The 19,055-nt window shown below is 46.8% G+C and overlaps 2 protein-coding genes across 4 annotated transcripts in view; one reads left to right on the top strand and one right to left on the bottom strand.

Annotated features, from left to right (window-relative positions):
• The window catches only part of LOC144947581 (atrial natriuretic peptide receptor 1-like), a 64,184-nt gene extending 49,323 nt beyond the window's left edge, over window positions 1-14,861 (bottom strand). The window contains exons 1-2 of the mRNA XM_078876793.1: window positions 14,766-14,861; window positions 2,825-2,930 (exon numbers count right to left, since the gene is read on the bottom strand). Coding sequence (XP_078732919.1) covers window positions 2,825-2,930; window positions 14,766-14,861 — 202 coding nt within the window. The remainder of the gene's footprint in view (window positions 1-2,824; window positions 2,931-14,765) is intronic.
• The window catches only part of LOC144947700 (corrinoid adenosyltransferase MMAB-like), a 36,992-nt gene continuing 32,638 nt past the window's right edge, over window positions 14,702-19,055 (top strand). Inside the window, exons 1-4 of one of the 3 annotated variants that reach the window (XM_078877002.1) lie at window positions 14,702-14,975; window positions 16,274-16,350; window positions 17,082-17,152; window positions 18,567-18,660. In XM_078877002.1, the coding sequence (XP_078733128.1) occupies window positions 14,949-14,975; window positions 16,274-16,350; window positions 17,082-17,152; window positions 18,567-18,660 (269 nt within the window). In that variant the 5' untranslated portion in view covers window positions 14,702-14,948. Of the gene's footprint in view, window positions 14,976-16,273; window positions 16,351-17,081; window positions 17,153-18,296; window positions 18,422-18,566; window positions 18,661-19,055 lie in introns of those variants that run through there. The other 2 variants (XM_078877004.1, XM_078877003.1) reach the window with 2 other exon arrangements.

Genomic DNA, 19,055 nt, shown 5'->3' with positions numbered 1-19,055 from the left:
GTGTAGGCTTATTTCTCACATTAACATCATGCTAATCCCTCATATTAACATAGCCACTTCCGTTGCCCTCGATAAGGAGGTCGCTCTCCTTTTATCTTACAGTTACATGCTAATTTCTCACATTAACATCACTAACCCCGGCCACTTCTTCATGACCCTTGAGCTACACCCATTTCAAACCTTTTAAAACAGTCTGCCTCATCAGCAGCAGGCCACGCTTTCCCACCTGATGACGGACGCTTGTGTTGCGCCCGAAACGTCGTGATTTATTTTATTTTATACCTACGTGACTTTACCGTGCTCGTTAAATAAAAGAAGTGCCTCCAAGTCTTACTGCCTCCGAGTTTAGTCACTACACATGCATTCAAATCGCATGTGCAAGAATCGATGACGTTTGAGTTGTAACGGGGGGGGGGTGAACATGAACTCAGCTACCTTCAAGTGGCTGCTACGGTCCCCCAAAGCGGTTAAACAAAACAACGATTCGTAAATCCCGAATCGTGACCATTTTTGTCGAATTTACAGAGCTGGGAAGTTGCTAAACTTATTTTTTTTATAACATAAACGGAAAACATAACACGTTAAGAAAATTATTACGCGAGAGAGAAAATACAGTACAGTATAGGGATGCCTCTACTTACGAACAAGTTAGGTTCCACAGATCTGTTCGTAAGTCGATTTGTTCGTAAGTACAACTTTACTCCTGTCGATTCCCAACACGTTGTGCGCCATGTACACTAAACACGGGGAATGGCTTTAAAATTGTATAATCTCCCATAGGTGCAGATGCCACTGTTCTTCACGTTCTGCAGATGCCACCACCGCCATCTATTGTGTGGCGGTTGAATTACGACTCTCGGTCCGAACAAGCAACTGGACATACGAAACATGTTTGTTCGTATCTCTGAAGGTTCGTAAGTAGAATGTTCATAAGTCGAGGAGTCCCTGGACTGCTTAATTGACAGTGCCTCTGGTGGAGGCTATTTGCTGTGTTCCTGATTTTTTTTCAGCTGATCCGGCATAGCTAGATACAACGTTTATGATGAGCCAAAGATGTTACATAAATTTTGATGTGACCTTAAAATATAACATCGCAGGAAGTCAGTTTAACACGTAGGAAGCTTTCGCAACCAATATCATCCATAAGAGTTTTTTGGGAGGTTATATCGCATAAGTATATAAATGTGTCGTTAAACCTGCCACCACCCGACAGTAAATTAGTAAGGTTGGTCACGTAAACAGAACGTGCCAATTCGTCACTAGTACAGCACACCGGTGTGTTGGAGAGCCAAGCCACAACATTTACAATCTGAGTACAACGTTTCGCCAGTAATTACAACTATCATCATCAGGCGACGGACAGATTTGTGGAGAAGTCCTCCTGTTTCGGGTGGTGGCGGGTTTAACGACACATTTATATATTTACGCGATCTAATCCGAAAAAACCCCTCTATTATGGATCGCAGGAAGTGATGTCACCTGCACGGCGCCACTGCTCTGTCCCGAGACACTGCATCCATTCAGAACATCTCACGGTTCGCATCCGCACCCCGTTTGCCCGGGAACATCTGGGCGAGATATTTTGCCGCTGAACCTCTGAGATGAAGAAGAAAAACAACTCCTCAAGTGGCTTAAATTTCGATTAAAAGCTTTCGTGACTGCAGGGATTCATCTTCTTGGTTCTTTCGGTAAAGTCACGTAGAAGGAAAATATTAAAATAATAAAAATAAAACATAATAAAATAATTCTCACGACGTGGCTGAAACGTCGTGAGAATTATTTTATTATGTTTTATTTTTATTATTTTATTATTTCCATTCTACGTGACTTTACCGAAAGAACCATGAAGAACTCAAGTGGCCTTTGCATTTTCACCAAATAGGGGTGGCACTTCCCCGCACGCTCAACGTCCATTCTCAAATTCGTTGGCGATTGTGGCCGTCCACTTAGCTCTGCCCGTGACATTACACTGCTCCTCTCATGCAATTGTTAAAATTGCTTCACGCACTTAATTCGCTGTCTTCCCAGGATTCTTGTTGTACCGATAATTTTCAGAGCCAAAAAATCTTGAAATGCGGTCCTCTTGTTTTCTCATTATATTTCCAAGAAAATCTAACTTGCCTTAATCGAATTTTCCTTCTTAATTTTTCTTGTTGTACCTACTATCCATAATATCACTTTTCCCCACATGCTGTGCGATCAAATTGGTCACAAATGAAGGTGACAAAAGTTATTTTTAATATTAGGGGGGAAAAAAGTATGTGCATTCACTGGTGACTCTACAGAGACCATTCATTCGCTACGTTTGAGAACCCACTTTATTCGCGGGTGGATCGAACCTGGATTCCTACCCAGCTTCTCAGCAATGCCGATTCATCGCTCTACACAACCTGAACCACAATGACCACCTCAACCACCACCTATCTCTGCTACCGAAAATAATCTCCCGGCCTTTGAATAAAGACTCGTGCGGGGCATGTTGGGACATTTTACGGCAGAACTGGATGAGCAAGTTCGAAGCATTTTAATGGCAACGTGATGTGAGCATGTTGTAGATTGCGAGTACATTCATAGAGTGATGGGAAAGTATTGTAGATTGCGAGTACATTCATAGAGTCGTTCGTGGAGCATTCGTGCCGGATGCAGGAGCGGGAGAAGCGACTGAGAGTGGCACCCACGCAAGTCGGTGGCCAAGGGGAAGAAGGAGCTGGAAGCCAGGTGGAGGAGGGGTGCAGATCACGTGGGGGTCGAGAGGCAACTGCGGCATCAACGGCGTCAGCAGCGACGAGGCATTCCCCGCCCCCCCCCCCCGTCACGCGCTCACCTCCGCAGTCGATCATGTTGAACTCGTTCGGCTGTGACAGCGGCCAGCAGTCGTACTCCAGGTTGTTCAAAACGTGCCACGGACCCGCCTTGGGAAACATGGACAACTGGAGGCGAAAACACAAGCGTGCGTACGTTCGCTGAGAAGAACGAGGCGCGGGACATTTGTTTGTGTGCGTTACACTTTTGAATGAGGCGGGCTACGGGGTGGTGGCGTGTGGAGATGTGGCACAGTGGTTTGCGCACTGCGATGCGCGATGTATCTGGCGAGCCGAGTTCGATTCCCCACCGATGGCTAAACATCAGTGGCGAGCGATATCTGCCACCGTTGCTGGATTCCAACACTTCACCAACCTGCGCTGACCGGCGTGGTGAAGTATGGTCACCAACCCCCTGCCTCCCGCCCGACAACCGACACGACACGGTGTGGGGAGACCCCAGCAGTTGGTCGACAAAGGGTTATAAATATTGAAGGGCTAAACATTCGTGGTGCTCTTATTTCAATGGCATACTGCAAAGCACGCCGTTTTGCCTGCGCACACCCAGAACAGTAAGATTCCGTACGAACGATACCATCCATGTTAAATCGGGGGCATAAGAACAATGTTCCAGAAGTTCACATTTGGCACTGTTCGAACGTAGGAGCAAAAAAAAACAAATCTGAGCAATTCATTCATTTGCACACAAAATTTGTCACGCATAAGTAGTAACAGCGCCCTCATGTCCAGCACGGCACACAAAGGGGCTATTGTCACGGCATGAATGGCAATTATGTCCAAAACTCTGGTGGAAACTCTGACTTTCTGAGCAGAAACAGAGGAATAAATGCTCATAATTCACACGCAGCACGTTCCCTGTGTTCCCATGTGCCCTTTTTAAAACGTAATTATATATTTTTTTGTCCTCTTTCCGCAGACATTAGGTCCCTGTGTCCATGTGTCTCACACGTGTCAGTCACTCGCAAGTGGAGTTAGCATCCTTGTTCATGACACTTCTTCTGGGTAAAGTGACCATTTCCCTGTATTCCCATGCGGGATGTTTTTCTTGCCTAGAGGCAAACTTGTTTCGTGGAAATGTATCAGTCGATTCGAAAAACAACAATAACATGTTAATCTGTACTAATTCCATTTGTAAGGGATCCTTAAAGAATAGACCTCAGAGCTTCCATGCAAGTGATTTAGGAAAATAAGTGGAAAGTAAACGGTGGAGAGAAAGACTCAAGAGACAAAGGGATCATAGAGAGAGACAGAGGCCAGTCTTCAGCCGGGACTTGAACGTGATTCATGCAGCGCACAATAACCCTGCCGATCTCAGGGAGCATGAACCATCAGGCAAACTACGGTCATCCTCACAGCGGCGGCTTTTGGCGAACCGTCGAACAAAGACGGGCACCGCGCCGCGCGCTGTCAGATGCGCTTCTGCGGCCGTCTGGAACGCTCTGCCTTCCGATATTATAAAGCCACTGGGAGCTATACACTTTTGCATCTTCTAGATTGAAATCTCATTTGTTTATAAATGCTTTTTTTGGTCAGTTTGTTGTCCTTCCCCCGCACCTCCGATTAGCAGGGTTGGCTACGCACGGTGTGAAAGAAGTTCAACATAGTACATACCTGAGATGTGGACTCGAGTCATGTGACTTGGACTCGAGTCAGACTCGAGTCATGAATTTGATGACTTGCGACTCGACTTGGACTTGCATAACAATGACTTTGTCCCACCTCTGAGATGTGGACTCGAGTCATGTGACTTGGACTCGAGTCAGACTCGAGTCATGAATTTGATGACTTGCGACTCGACTTGGACTTGCATAACAATGACTTTGTCCCACCTCTGGTACATACGCACATACGTACATACGAATACGGGTCGGTAGACATATTGAAGGTGGTGGCGGCAGCAGCACGCAGAGTTTTATGAATCTGGAAGAGTGAGACGAATCGTCCTCCACGCCCTCGTGTGACACACGCGGCGTGTTCTGAACATGTTGTTCGCATTACCGCCGTACCATCCTCCACTCGTTTCCTCTCGTCCCTGGGCAGTTGCGGAAATTAGGCAACTTCACAATTTAGAAAAAAAATCTTCTGAATAATGCGGAATATATACGGGGGGTAGGACTCATTCTGAAGTTTTACAAATGGTGGCTTATTTACAGAATAAGTCAATGGTTTCACACGCACACACACACCACAACGGATGCATCTCATACACCCCTCAAGTGGCCCCGTTGTCCTGTACACAATACGCGACACACTTTCCCACACATTCTGTCCTGTACACAATACGGGAAACACTTTCCCACACATTCTGTCCTGTGGTTAGTATTTGTGGCACGAGAGTCAAACCAATATTTCAATTCTCTCAGTTTGAATTTCACCAAACCGTGAGAAACCAACATTTTACATGAATCCTTGTTGTGCATCTGTGACCGTGCTCACACCACGGATTCGCCACAACTGAGAGTCAGCTTCTCAGTAACCATGTGCGATTGAAACCGGGAATTAGAACTCGGGATCTCAGTCTATCACCTCCACATAGTGCTGCTTAGTGATGTGAGGATTCAGATCTTCACCGCAATTGAAAAAAAAAATTACATTTGTTAAGCACGACCTCTTGGTCTGTCCATGCACTCACCGTTCTCTATGTATAATGTTTAAAATCGAGCTGGTAAAATTGCCAGGCTGTTCATTCGCTAAAAGGAGAAAATGCTCAATTTCCCTACGTAACTACGCTGTCAGATGCAGTCTACATTTCCATCCCCTTTGTGCTGATAATCACGCCACTTTCACCATTACAATACCAAAGTAAAATGTATAAAGGCCACTGGAGGAATATTTTACGAAGGCGCTATTATGTGTAATCACACCAATTACAATTCAAATTTCAATAGCGTCTAAATGCGCCTGCATCTCAAGATGCCATTGCGAGCGCGTGGCAGTGGGAGGAAGCATTGACATTCAGGGGACTTTGCCACGGCTACCGAGTCTGGAATTGTACCGCTACAATGTGCAAAGAGTTTAAACCGCGGTATCAATGCTGTTGTTCATTTACGAAAATTGATCCTAAGGATGCGGTGATTTTACGGTACAATAAACTCACATAAGCGATGTGAACAGGCTGCGTACAGGCAATCCGCGACGTGTAACCCAAGGTGATGTTGGCCTGCAATCAATCACATTGCTGTCGACAGTGTTCCAGTGAATGTACTTGAGTAAAGATAAACAGCTCCACCTCGCTCTCCGGAAATAAAATTTGCTTATTTTGCTGAGATGTTTACGATGGTAATTAAACATGTCACGTCGGGCCCCGCGGCACAACATATATTTAAGAATCTGTACGTAACATTTGAACGCTACCCTTAGTCGAAAACCCATTAGGACGTTGACGGGGTTTTTTGAATGATGAGATTAGACCACTGTTATAAAAAATATGAAAAATAATGCGGTGTCTTCCGTTTTATCACGAATCTTTCCTTATTGTGGTTTCAACAAAAGCAATGAATGTAAATGACGATCAAATGTTCATCACTTTCAAGGTACAGTAGTGTATAATATAATTGACTCGAACCCTTCAAATGAGCCGGTGGTGGAAATTACACATTCCTGTGGCAGGGTCGGGTCTATCCATAGGCCAACCAATAGGTTGACTTCTCTACAAAACGGTCCTCATTTTATGTGTGGGTTGAGTCGAGCCCTCAACCACGATATGAACAACGCAGCGTCCCACTTCCCCGCGCTGCAACGTGTCCAGACCGCACCGCTGTCATCCCACGTGCTGCCCTCGTGCGGAGTGGACGCCTTGTCGGTGTTCGTTTACGAGCGAAGATGTCAGGCCTCTCTGAGGACGCTGCCTACGCGTGCAGCGAGCATTGGCATCGCGCAAGGCCTGCGAGGATACAATTTGCCTTTTACTTGCATGTGTGTACGTTCAATTTCTTTCGCGCCGTACAGAGCCGACCGCGATAATAACCGGAGGTGCGGGCGAAGGACAACAAACAAAAACACAAAAAGCAGTTCGAAAGAAATGAGGTTTTCAAACTAGATTTAAAAGTGCATAGCTCCAGTGGCTTCATAATATCGGAAGGAAGAACGTTCCAGGCGGCCACAGAAGCGCATCCAAAAGCGCGCGGTGCGGTGACCGTCTTTGTACGATGGCCAGCCAAAAGCCGCCGCCGCGGTGGCGAGGATGAGCGGAGTTTGCGATGAAGGTGGAGTTGCAGCCCTGACATGTCTTGCTCACGCCACTGCTGGCAAAAAGGGCCTCCCACGAGACGAAGCTCTAGAGGGCCCGTCGAGAGGGCGCTTTGGCCTGCAATACCCTTCCTTGCTGGGCCAGACGTTTCGGGAGAGGTGGGCGTACCCACGCTTGACCCCACCACACGTGACCTGACTGACCGACTCGCTGTGGTGTTTCCATGTCTACTGCTGCTGGGTGGACAGGAAACAGACTTTCGTCAATGTCACATCTGCCGTTCCGGGAGATCGACTCGAACGGGTGACCACTGGATTGTAGGTGCGATGTGCCAGCCATTAAACAACAACAGCATCTGGGTTCTTATTGGCAAACTATATCATTCGTAAATAACACATTCTCCGTTATTTTCAGAATAAAATTTTCCCACAAATTCCGATCGTGGTGAATTGTTACTGCCTAGGGCAAGCAAGTGGCACACGAGCGGCGACCCAGGAGGCATGAGGTTGAACGAGAGGGAATGCACTTGAAACGATTGCGTTGCAGGCGAATGGAGAGAGCGAGCGGGTGGAACACAGCGACAAAGAGAAAGTTACTAAGAGAGAAAGGGTCTCGACAGGAATTAGTCAGGGGTCTATAACGAGGAGCATATGCGAACACATCGTTAGATTGAATGCGTATGCTTTCACAACCAACATTGTTCGTTTTTTTGTTGTTGGTTTCGGTCGCGTAAATGTAAAAGTCAAACCTACCACCACCCGACAGCCATTCGTGTCGAAATTGGCACGTTCAGTTCACGTGACAAGCCGTACTAATTGGCTGTGTCGAATGGAAATGAGTGTACGACACGATTACATTGACGCAACGTAACCCACGTTTTTTTTGTTTGTTTGTTTGTTATTGTGAACATCGTCAGATGCTCCGCTGGAGAACGCACGAAGGATTTCTTGCGAGGAAACGTGGAAGGGGCAGAGTGGAAGAGATAGGGAAGGGAATCGATTTAACACGGAGGCTTTCGTGATTGTAAATGTTGTGGCTTGGCTCTCCAACACACCGGTGTGCTGTACTAGTGACGAATTGGCACGTTGTGTTTACGTGACAACCCTTACTAGTTGGCTGTGTCGGGTGGTGGTGGGTTTTAATGACACATTTACATATTTACGTGGCGATCTAACCCAAAAACAACCTCTAGAAGGGAATGAGTTGAGGGTGGGACAGTGTGAGCGGCTGGAATGGACGAGGAATGAGATCCGCTGAAGATGATGAGTGGTGGAAAACATCGGTTGTGCACTTCGGCCCTTGGTGATGATGATGATGGCACTTGACGATGATGATATTATTTTCACGATTGCGCCGTGCAGCTCACCGATGGAGTTTTCGGGTCGTTCCGCAGTGATTTGTTCGACGTTTGGCTCCACGTGCTGAATTCAGTTCCCAGTAGCACGTGGAGCGAAACGTCGAACACCGTACGGAACATCGCCATCTCCCTCGTTTGTGATAGCGAGCATCATCGTTCATCGCGCACAGCCCGGACGGCTCATCGGTGAATCACGTCCAACGCATTGCCACCTTACGGACATGTTCAAATAACGATTGAAAGTCACGGACATGTTTAGCCGGTTCACGTTTCCCAAAGGGCGGCGGAGTCGAGCTGGAAAGCAACGAAGGGAGATTTGCGGCCACGTCGCGTTACGCAGCGATGCAGATTAGCCGTCACCGCTAACGGCACGGGAGTTCGATCGTGAAAACAAGATTCAATTGCAGCAGCACAACATGATTACATAAAGCTCGCTCTGCGCCGGCCGTCATCACATTAGACAATGCATTGATTTCATTTATACACCATTTAGTACGTACCATGAGGATGTAAATGTGAATCGCGTTCAGACTTGGGGCTTGTGTCTGCATTCTTTTTTTGTATTAGTATTATTTATACCTACAAATGAAAAGTTAAAAACAAATAAACTTCAAACTGATATCGGATCTGTATGTTGTTATTAGTTTGTTTTAGCTCAGCGCCAGGGATATCAAACAGCGCGCTGAAACAGCGGATCGATGCACTGGGCTAGTGAATGCGGTGTGTGTGTGCGTGTATATATACCAGCAGCAAACAATACAAATGTCACCGTGATGAAACAGCCTTCACTCTGAAACATCCACCTCTTGTGTTTGCGAAAAGTAGAAACCTTTTTGTAACAAAATCACAGCATTCTTCTCAGTTTACAAAGCACTATTCTCCCGCTAACATCAACAAAAACTTCCCCCCCTCCTCCTCTCTTCTCTGGCGACGCGTGCGATGTACCTGTGGCAGGAGAAATGCGATATCTGTGCCACCTGCTGCCATCGCCTCGGCGGAACGTTTATTCACTGGCCCTGGCGTCTGTCCGCGACGAGGACATTGGCGGATTCGGCGCGTGCCAAACATCGTCGTCAAAGTTCCGCCCTCTACGTGTGAACGTGACCGTTCGACCCCTTTACTCCCGTTAAAAGCCACCCAATTCGTGGTGGTTTTACATTTTCCACCTTTTTGTTGATTTCAAAATTCACGGTTTATAAATACTTTGTTTCATTTTTTTTTCATTTTAATTGGACGCTTTCCTGAAAATTTGTGAGAGTTTTTTTGTGAAGTAATTACAAGCATCACAAATGCTTAAATGTGCGATATGGAATGTAAACATTACATTTCCATAAATGTATCGTCCTTTATAAATACCTTTGATTATTTTAATAAAATGTTGAGTGCACCCTCGGTCTGCAACGCTTCACATTTCCATGCAACGAATGTCCCCGATTAATTTCATCATCACACTTTAAAAAAAACCACGGGATCTCACGACCCGTTGGATTTCACTCCGCTGAAATCATCACCATCGCAGGGTAGACCGAGGTATCTAAAACCTCGCTGTCACACACCTCGTCTAATCTCTATCGCCCTCAAACTCTGGGTGGGCCGCGAGGAGGGAGTTTGTTTTTGGGTCATTTTCTATAGCACGGTAAATAAACACTCTCACGGGGGGGAGAGGGGCATCCGTGCGTGCTCGTGAGCGCACGTGCGAGAGAGTAAAGTGAGAGTGAGAGAGAGGCAGGGTGAGTGAGAGAGAGAGGCAGGGTGAGTGAGATGGAGAGAGAGAGAGGCAGGGTGAGTGAGAGAGGCACGGTGAGAGAGATAAGCTCGCCATATACAGGGCGGGGAAGGTGGCCCTGGAGGGCTAACGTCCGGCTAGCAGCGTGGGCATCTTCCGCGCTCTGGTCGGAGCCAGGGTGTGGCCGGAGTTCCGCCATGCGCGGCTGACCCACGCCGTGCCGGCCTTCAAGGAGCAGTGGGCGATGGAGGAGGCCGTGTGCTCGGTGGCAGATGACGGGGAGCTCTGCATGCTGATATGAGCTACCCGTCGGAGGCCGTCGGACTGCGAGAAGGGCTGCGTGCAGAACGAGAGTGAGCGAGAGCGAGAGGGGGGGTTACATAAAGCAAAGCATTAAAAAAAACGAAATGATGAACGAAGCAAAGTGCCGACTACACCGAGCATCTTCTTGTTTCCACTGATCGTAAAAAAAAGAGAGAGGCAGGGTGAGAGAGAGGGTGAGGGTGAGAGAGAGCGAGAGAAAGTGAGGCCACGGGTAGGACTATTGCACGATATTCGTTGCTACGTTTGATTTTATATTGTTCGACTATGAAGGATATATGGGTTTTTATTATTTTACCCCAGATATAATGGTTCAAAATCAAACACGTATACAGTATTTGAAAATTAAAACATTACAAAAAAATGTATAATCGTGTACTGCATACGAAGCTAAACATCGACCAAAATTAATTTCACAAATCAACCAAAAAAGCTAATTAAATAAAGCACGTACATCTACACAATCGACTGGCACACTCCGTAGCTCTCGTGGAAGGAGTGAATTTGTGTTTGGATGGGGAGTGATTTGATGAGCGTGAATTCTGGCGTTTTGGAAACCCTGCTGCAGCCTTTCGTCAGTTGACGAGCAATTCTGAGTGGAGCCGACCACTGCCATAAACCACGTAATTGACGTTTAGCCAGGAGGCATGTATTCAGAGTAGACACGAGATAGGGAATGTGTTCAGCAGAGATATGAGACGGGAGATGTATGCAGAAGACAAGAGTCAGAGATATACTTTGTACGCAGACGATGAGATAAAGATAGAGGTTACGTGTTTAAACGAGCAACACGAGAGGTCTTTGAGAATAGATATTTGGCATCGATGTATTTAAACAGAGATGCGTGAGATCGGAGATGTATTCAGGAAACAGCTACGATTATTCAAAAGATATAGGAAGTGTATTCAGAGCATAGTTATACGTTAGATATAGGGGGAAGATGTAAGAGCAAGCAGAGGAGATGAACGGGTAGAATGTTTACATCACATACGCCACGGAATTGCACGACGAGACTCTTGCATCCTAACCAAGAAGGATAACTTAATTATTTCACACAGACACGTGAAGGATAATTAACGTAATTAACTTCATTTCAAATGCGCTGCGGGCCAATGTTAATGGTAGGCTTGCGTGACACCGCTGTTTGGATTAAATGAGTTGGCGGGTCGAATTTATCCCGCGGGCTGTAGATTGCACAGTCCCAGAATTATGTTGGCGTTTTTTCTCTAAATGTTATATCCCAACATTGCTTAGATCTGATCGTCGAAAAGCCCACAGGGCGCGTTTAAAGCGAAGAATAACGCCCGCGTGTGTGTCCAGATTTGGGAGCGGTAGTGCAGTGGTTAGCGTGCTGCGCCGTGAACCCGGCGACCCGGGTTCGATTCCTTGCTCACAGCCAACATTGGTGACCAATAATTGACTGGTCCATGGCCTCCTCTAGGTCGACTCAGCCTTAAATCAGCATTTGGTGCAGTGTGTAAACATCAACATTGTGGAGACAAAGGCGGCCGGGCATGGTGTTGGCCACCCAACCCCTCGTGTGCTCGTTACCAGCACTTGCCACAACAGTTTGTTAAGGCTGTACAGGGTATCTTTGCTTTTGCTCACATTTGTTTAAAAGAACATGACTGCCACCGAGTACGAGTTTGGGGTGCCCTCTATCCAGCAGTAGATGGACAATTATTTATGATTGTTTCTCGATATCCGCTGTATGTTTATTTTATAATTTAAAAATAGTCAATGAGCTCCTGACCAGATATTACACATGTCGGTATCACCTGGGGTGGTCTAAAGTGACAATGGCATGTGCCTATAATGTTACAAAATGTGTGATGTTAGCATATTTTCATGTTGGGGTCAGGATAAATATTCGTCTGTGGAGCAGGACTTCTCTCGTGGGGGAGAAGTGTTGTCCATCACCAACCGCTAGGTGGCGGTTGCACGCGGCGTGAGATTTTTCAGAAATGTACCGACAATATGCTAAACTTCTTTCGCACCGCACGTAGCCGACCGTGCTAAGCGGAAGGACAACTACACACAAAAAGCAGTTCTAAGTAAATCAGTTTTCGATCTAGACTTAAAGGTGCATAACTCCAGTGGGTTCCTTATATCGGAAGGAAGAGCGTTCCAGACGGCCACAGAAGCGCACCTGAAGGGGCGAGATGCGGTGACCGTCTTAGTTCGACGGCCAGCAGCCAAAAGCCGCTGCTGTGACTGTGAGGATGACCGGCGGAGTTCGCGTGATGGTGGTTAAAGTTCCTTGACGAGATCAGCAAGGAATTGGGGGCAGTGCCCTGGCTCAAGATGCATAACAAGAAGGGCAATTGTTTTTCGAATTCGGTCCAAAAAACTCAAGATTTGAAAAGCCACAATGCATGTGGTGGTCCTTAATACATTACGTCACGAGGCACTTCTTAAATAGCCGCAGGTTGACGACCCCTACATCAGCATCTGCAGACATGTAATAACCCAGCGATGGGTGTAATTCGTGATAATGGCTGACTGGTAGTGGCGTGACACCACAGGGGTGGTGGGTTGCAATGGGAATTGCTGCTTCTGTGTAAGCAGGACATTGAAATGTCACGCTCTCACGCCGCCACTGAACAATCTCACGCCACCTTGCTGTCAAACCTTAACGCATTAGCCCTCTCAAATCTCACAATTTGATAGGTCTCAAAATTATGTTACATCTCTCACAATTTGACAGCTCTCATCAAATGTTAGATTCGAACCACCCAGGGCTTTTTTTATTTCAGCCGTTTCGGACGATACGGAAAGCAATTCCGCATCCGGCACACCACGTCGAGTATACATCTGTGAACAAGAGCTTTACAGCTCATCGGATTCCTCCGGTCTAAATCACGATTCTGATCATTTGAAAATAAATCAGATTCAGTATTTATTGGCCGCGTGCCATCTACTCCAGTCTACCAGCGGATCTTTACAACGCACTCGGGGTGGATGCAATATGGGCATTGTCCTTTTAGCTGTTCGCCTTGTGCGGCTGTCCTCTGGTCTGACACTGCTGGTGAGACTGGGCCATAAGAAGGATGTCTCTGCTGTAGACCTATTAGTTTACAAAGACAATGCATGTATCATTAGAGCACGTTCTGTTTGCATGTTCACCACAAGCACTGTGTTTGGTTAATGTAGTAACGTGATTCCTTGCAAAGGGGCGATGGGGCCATCCACTCATCTCGACGAGCTCTACACGATGCACCACCACCACCACCACGGTGTACACGATGCACCACCACCACGGTGTACACGATGCACCACCACCACCACCACCACGGTGTACACGATGCACCACCACCACGGTGTACACGATGCACCACCACCACCACCACGGTGTACACGATGCACCACCACCACCACGGTGTACACGATGCACCACCACCACCACCACGGTGTACACGATGCACCACCACCACCACGGTGTACACGATGCACCACCACCACGGTGTACACGAGGCACCACCACGGTGTACACGAGGCACCACCACTACCACGGTGTACATGATGCACCACCACGGTGTACACGATGCACCACCACGGTGTACACGATGCACCACCACCACCACCACGGTGGAGACGACGCACAATTCAAAGTTGAATTTTTCGATAACGATGATTTATTTATGCTGTTTGGCGTTTCGACATTGCGGAGTGGCACCACCGATGTCGGATTGATCGGTGCCCCAGTCGCAGAGCGAAGTTCACCCCTGGACACAACAATTGTGTCCCAGAAATAACATAAAATATTTAATTGCCTCGCCCAATTTGTATTATTTGGAACCCCGGGGTACCGCCATAAGGATCAATGATCACTGTCACAAATACATTGTTCCTGGGTAGTGTTATTTCCGAACTGCGTATGCCTCAAAAGTACAGACAATGGCAATTATTCCCCACTAACTTGGCTTTCTGTGACCAGGGCAGTGATATTTTGAAATTTACCTATTTGCAATGAGAAAACGTGGTGTGTTTGTGTCTTTCGCTCACATAAAGTCCTGGTGACAAAAGGAAAGTTTGTGGGGAATAATATCAATGTTCTATACTTTTAGGCATAAGCAATTAGGAAATAACAGTAACAAGAATCGTGTTACATCGTGAATTAGTTATCAACGGGGGGACGTCTCAACAGAAGGGAAATCGCGACCTCTCGTGGCCCTTTGGAGGAATGGCACCACCACCACAACCACCGCCACCACAACCACCGCCACCACCACCATCACAACCACAACCACCGCCACCACCACCACCATCGCCACCACAACTACCGCGACCAGCACCACAACCACCTCCACAACTACCGCCACCACCACCACCAACAACACCACCACCGACCTCCTCCACCGCCGACGTCACTTCCGCCCCGGTCGCCGTCGTCAGCTCGCGACTCGCGCGGCGCGCAGGAAGTTGAGTCGTCGGTCTCTGAGACATCGACCTCAACCACCACAACCACCACCACCACAACCACCACCAACAACCACCCACATCGGCCTCCTCCCGCCCGCCACCACCGCGACGATGAGGCCTCACGCCTTCGTGAGAATGGTAAACTGGGGAGAGACACGGGACACACGTGTGTGACAGTCTATAATACATACATACAGTCTATAGTGCATACAGTCTATTCTACATACAGTCTATACTACATATAGTCTATGCTACATGCAGTCTATAATACATACAGTCTATACAATACATACAGTTTACAATACATACAGTCTACAATGCATACAGTCTATACAATACATACAGTCTATAATACATACAGTATACAATACATACAGTCTATAATACATACAGTCTATACAATACATACAATCTACAATACATACAGTATATAGTGCATACAGTCTATACTACATACAGTATACAATACATACAGTCTACAATACATACAGTCTATAATACATACAGTCTACAATACATACAGTCTATAGTGCATACAGTCTATACTACATACAGTCTATGATACATACAGTATATAGTGCATACAGTCTATGATACATACAGTCTATACTACATACAGTCTATACTACATACAGTCCATACAATACATACAGTCTACACTACATATAGTCTATACTACATACAGTCTATACTACATGCAGTCTACAATACATACAGTCTATAGTGCATACAGTCTATAGTACATACAGTCTATACTGCATACAGTCTATAATATATACAGTCTACAATACATACAGTTTACAATACATACAGTATACAATACATACAGTCTATACTACATACAGTCTATACTACATACATTCTATAATACATACAGTCTATGCTACATACAGTATATCATACATACAGTCTATAATACTTGCGGTATAGACCTCTGGTATATCTTCTTGAATGTCACTACAGTTTATCATTGCAGGAGCTGTTCCTTTTGGGATTGCTTCAATTGCCGAGTACTACATACAGATAATAATTATCGGTTCAATTACTCGACTAATAAGGGAATGCGAACAGTTTGTGGATAAAAAGTACCAGTAGTCACCCCTTACTCCCACATGTGCCGCTGTACGGGAGGTGATGGGTGTGGCCTTGTGACGTCACATTTCACTGGACGTGTTATTGGGGAGGGGCTCCCACCTTCATAGCGGTGGCTGATAGTTATTAAAGGGGCCCCACTAATTATCAACCATAACAAAAGTAGCTGATTATTATTATTGGTGGTCGATGTGTCATTCCATATCCTACACGTATACGTGCAGAGCCATTTTGTTAAATCCACCGCAGGATGATGGCCACAACGCCCTGCGGGTCGTTCTTTGACAACGGCCCCGTGTTTCCTGACCCTGCCGTGTGGCCGTCGTGCATGAATCTGCTCACAGGCAGCGAGCCGCTGGCTGCGAGCCCGTACCCTGCTCGTGAAGGGCTCAACATCACCTGCTCCTCGCTGCCTCTGCAGGTGATTCCTGCTGCACAAGCACAAACAACGCACGCAAACGCCTTTACACGTTCGTCAATAACACCGTGGCCTTAAAGAGAGAATGTGCATAATGGTTGAGGTTTTGCGCAACTGGCCCCGAGAACAGCCTCGCGGTCGGTTATGACTGCGATAGACTTTGCTGGTGGTTGTCGACTTGTTTGCCATGAGCAACTCTTCACACACTTGAGATCACCGGTTGAAAGACTGGCGTGGGTGTGTGGCGAGCAGATGAGAGCAGAGCTTCTTGAAAGCATGATTATGATGATTGGTCAATAGAGCACACAACCTTGGGTAGTGAACGTGACCTCACTCTCCTAAGTGTGAACGAGCAATGATGTTGAGGTTCGTCCAATAATCGGACAGCAAAAATGTTTACGGTCTAAATAAGTTGCGGGTGACCGTTGCTGGCATCTAGTGCCTCTAAGGTTTTCCAAGCGTATCCGTGACCTTTATTCCTGCTGGGTGGCCCTGCAAACTCCAGGAATGAAAAGTGGCCAAAAACATTTCAAAGTCCACAAGTTACAATGGGCAGGGACGGAGGGTGAGCAGGTCTGGGGTAGAGCACATTGCCCAGCCAAATGCAAGCCTCACAACCTCATCCAACTATTCTAAATTAGTCTCTAAATAGTATCAAAAGTTATATTTTTTGGATCATGCACTTGACCGATGGCTTATGAAAGCTTGTGATGTGTGCTCTTCCTGGTTTGCAGTAAAGCAGCTGGAACGAACGCGCCGGACAGAAGTAATCTTCCGAGGATCTATACGAAAACTGGGGATGCAGGTGAGGTTAGCGTTAATATAGACCAGAAAATTACAGGAATAATGAACCTGACTTACCTTTCAACCTTTACGTATCTGTAAAAGATGTATCAACGTGTAATTGGTTCACTGAGAGACACGTTGTATTCTACAATAACCACAACGGGATAACTATATAAACGGGTCAGGTCAGTCGGCACACTGCCTGACCCACGATGCCGAGCACGAAGACCGAAGACCCAGGAGAAGACGCAGCACGGCGGGTTCCATTCCAGAAGACAGCCCCGATACAGCCTCGGGAACCTTTTATCCTCCAGCGCGGCCTAACTCCGCCCCCGGCCACACCCCCTTCTGGAATACTCCAGAAGGTTCCGGGCTATGCCCCATGTGTCCCTTCTGTCACCCCTATGCCGCGCATACCTTACTCTGGCACATCACATCTCTCGCCAGCCTACGGCTCCTACGTCTCCAGATACCTCTTATTTAATTATCCGGCGCTGCGCACCATAGTGGCTCAATATATGAAACCACAAAAGTATAAACCGGTTTTTGATGTGTTTGCCCATCCATCTGTGCCTGCGATTGGTTGATATGAAATCACGTGTGTTTTCAACCGCACCTCACTGCGCGTTACCACACTTTCAACACATTGTACCGCATTGTAAGTGGCTAAGATGACGGCAGGCAGATTATTATATGCGACGTAAAACTTTTGAGATGTTTGTGCAAAGTGTTATATAGATGAGTCGTAATGAGCATCATCAACTCTGGTCAGTTGCTTAAGCATTTAATGAACCATTCACCCCTCCACGAATATAAGGATTGTCACAATGTGCACGCATCTTTGATAAAATTATCAATTTTCTTTGGCTATGTTTTCCTGTCTTATACAGTTGGCTGCATTAGTCTAAATACCATTTGCATATTTTTGCATGAATTGTAAACATTTGAGTTTTACGCGTGCGATACGTTCGTTGTATCGTGGGCATAAGAATTGTATTGATGAATTGTTATGTGCCTGCTATGGCCTCTCCACACCATCGCCATCTCACATTGCCGTGATGATCCATCAATCATTTCTCTACACTTGAGCTGATCTCATCACTTAATCCCTGCGGCGATCGTCCTCTTGGGCGCTTTCGCCCCCTTTGGCTGCCATTCTATAGCCGGTCTCGTCCGTTGGCCACCCTCCCTTCCACCGACGTGTCCTGCCCTCCACGTCGTGCCTCCAACAATCATAGTTTCCCTGCTCCAAGTGCGCCCGCCTTTCTGTCGCTCGGTGTAATTCCAGGCGTGCGTCTCTCTTCCGCGCCTCCGTGCACTCTTCCACGTTCGTCTCATCATTACAAAGGAGAGCACCTCATACAAATTGTATTGACGTCTGTTTTGAATTGCTTGTTGCCTTAATCGACACTGTTTCTCTCGCACACATCTAGGCATGTCCAGCACATTCACGGGGGAGCGACGGACTAAAGACGATGCTGTGTTTGAGGCACTGGGAACCGTTGATGAACTTTCATCTGCTCTCGGGTAAGTGTTCACGTAAAGTTAAAGTGTCTCCTCGCTTAAGTGAGGATTGGGCAGTGCCCGTCTCTGTTCGGTGGCCCAAAGGCAACGGTAGTTAGACGTGGCTAGTAGACGTTCCACCGTCTAGTGCAGGGGTGGGGAACCTTTTTTCTGCCAAGGACCATTTGGATATTTATAACATCATTCGCGGGCCATACAAAATTTAATTTATGTTGCTACGTAAAAAGCTCCTAGATTTATTGAATTTCGAGTCGTGCGGTTGCCTTGGCAGGGCCAGACTAAATGATTTCGCGGGCCTTATCCCCACCCCTGGTCTAGTGGGACACCTGCCTACATGCTCTCTCTCTGTCTCTCATTGTATGATCAAACAGATGTGTGAGGTTTGTAATGTCAAAATA

This window comes from Lampetra fluviatilis, chromosome 46 (genome assembly GCF_964198595.1).
Source record: "Lampetra fluviatilis chromosome 46, kcLamFluv1.1, whole genome shotgun sequence".
Lineage (NCBI taxonomy): Eukaryota > Metazoa > Chordata > Hyperoartia > Petromyzontiformes > Petromyzontidae > Lampetra > Lampetra fluviatilis.
Note: the sequence above shows the minus strand (reverse complement) of the source record. Positions and strands in the feature narration are given on the sequence as shown.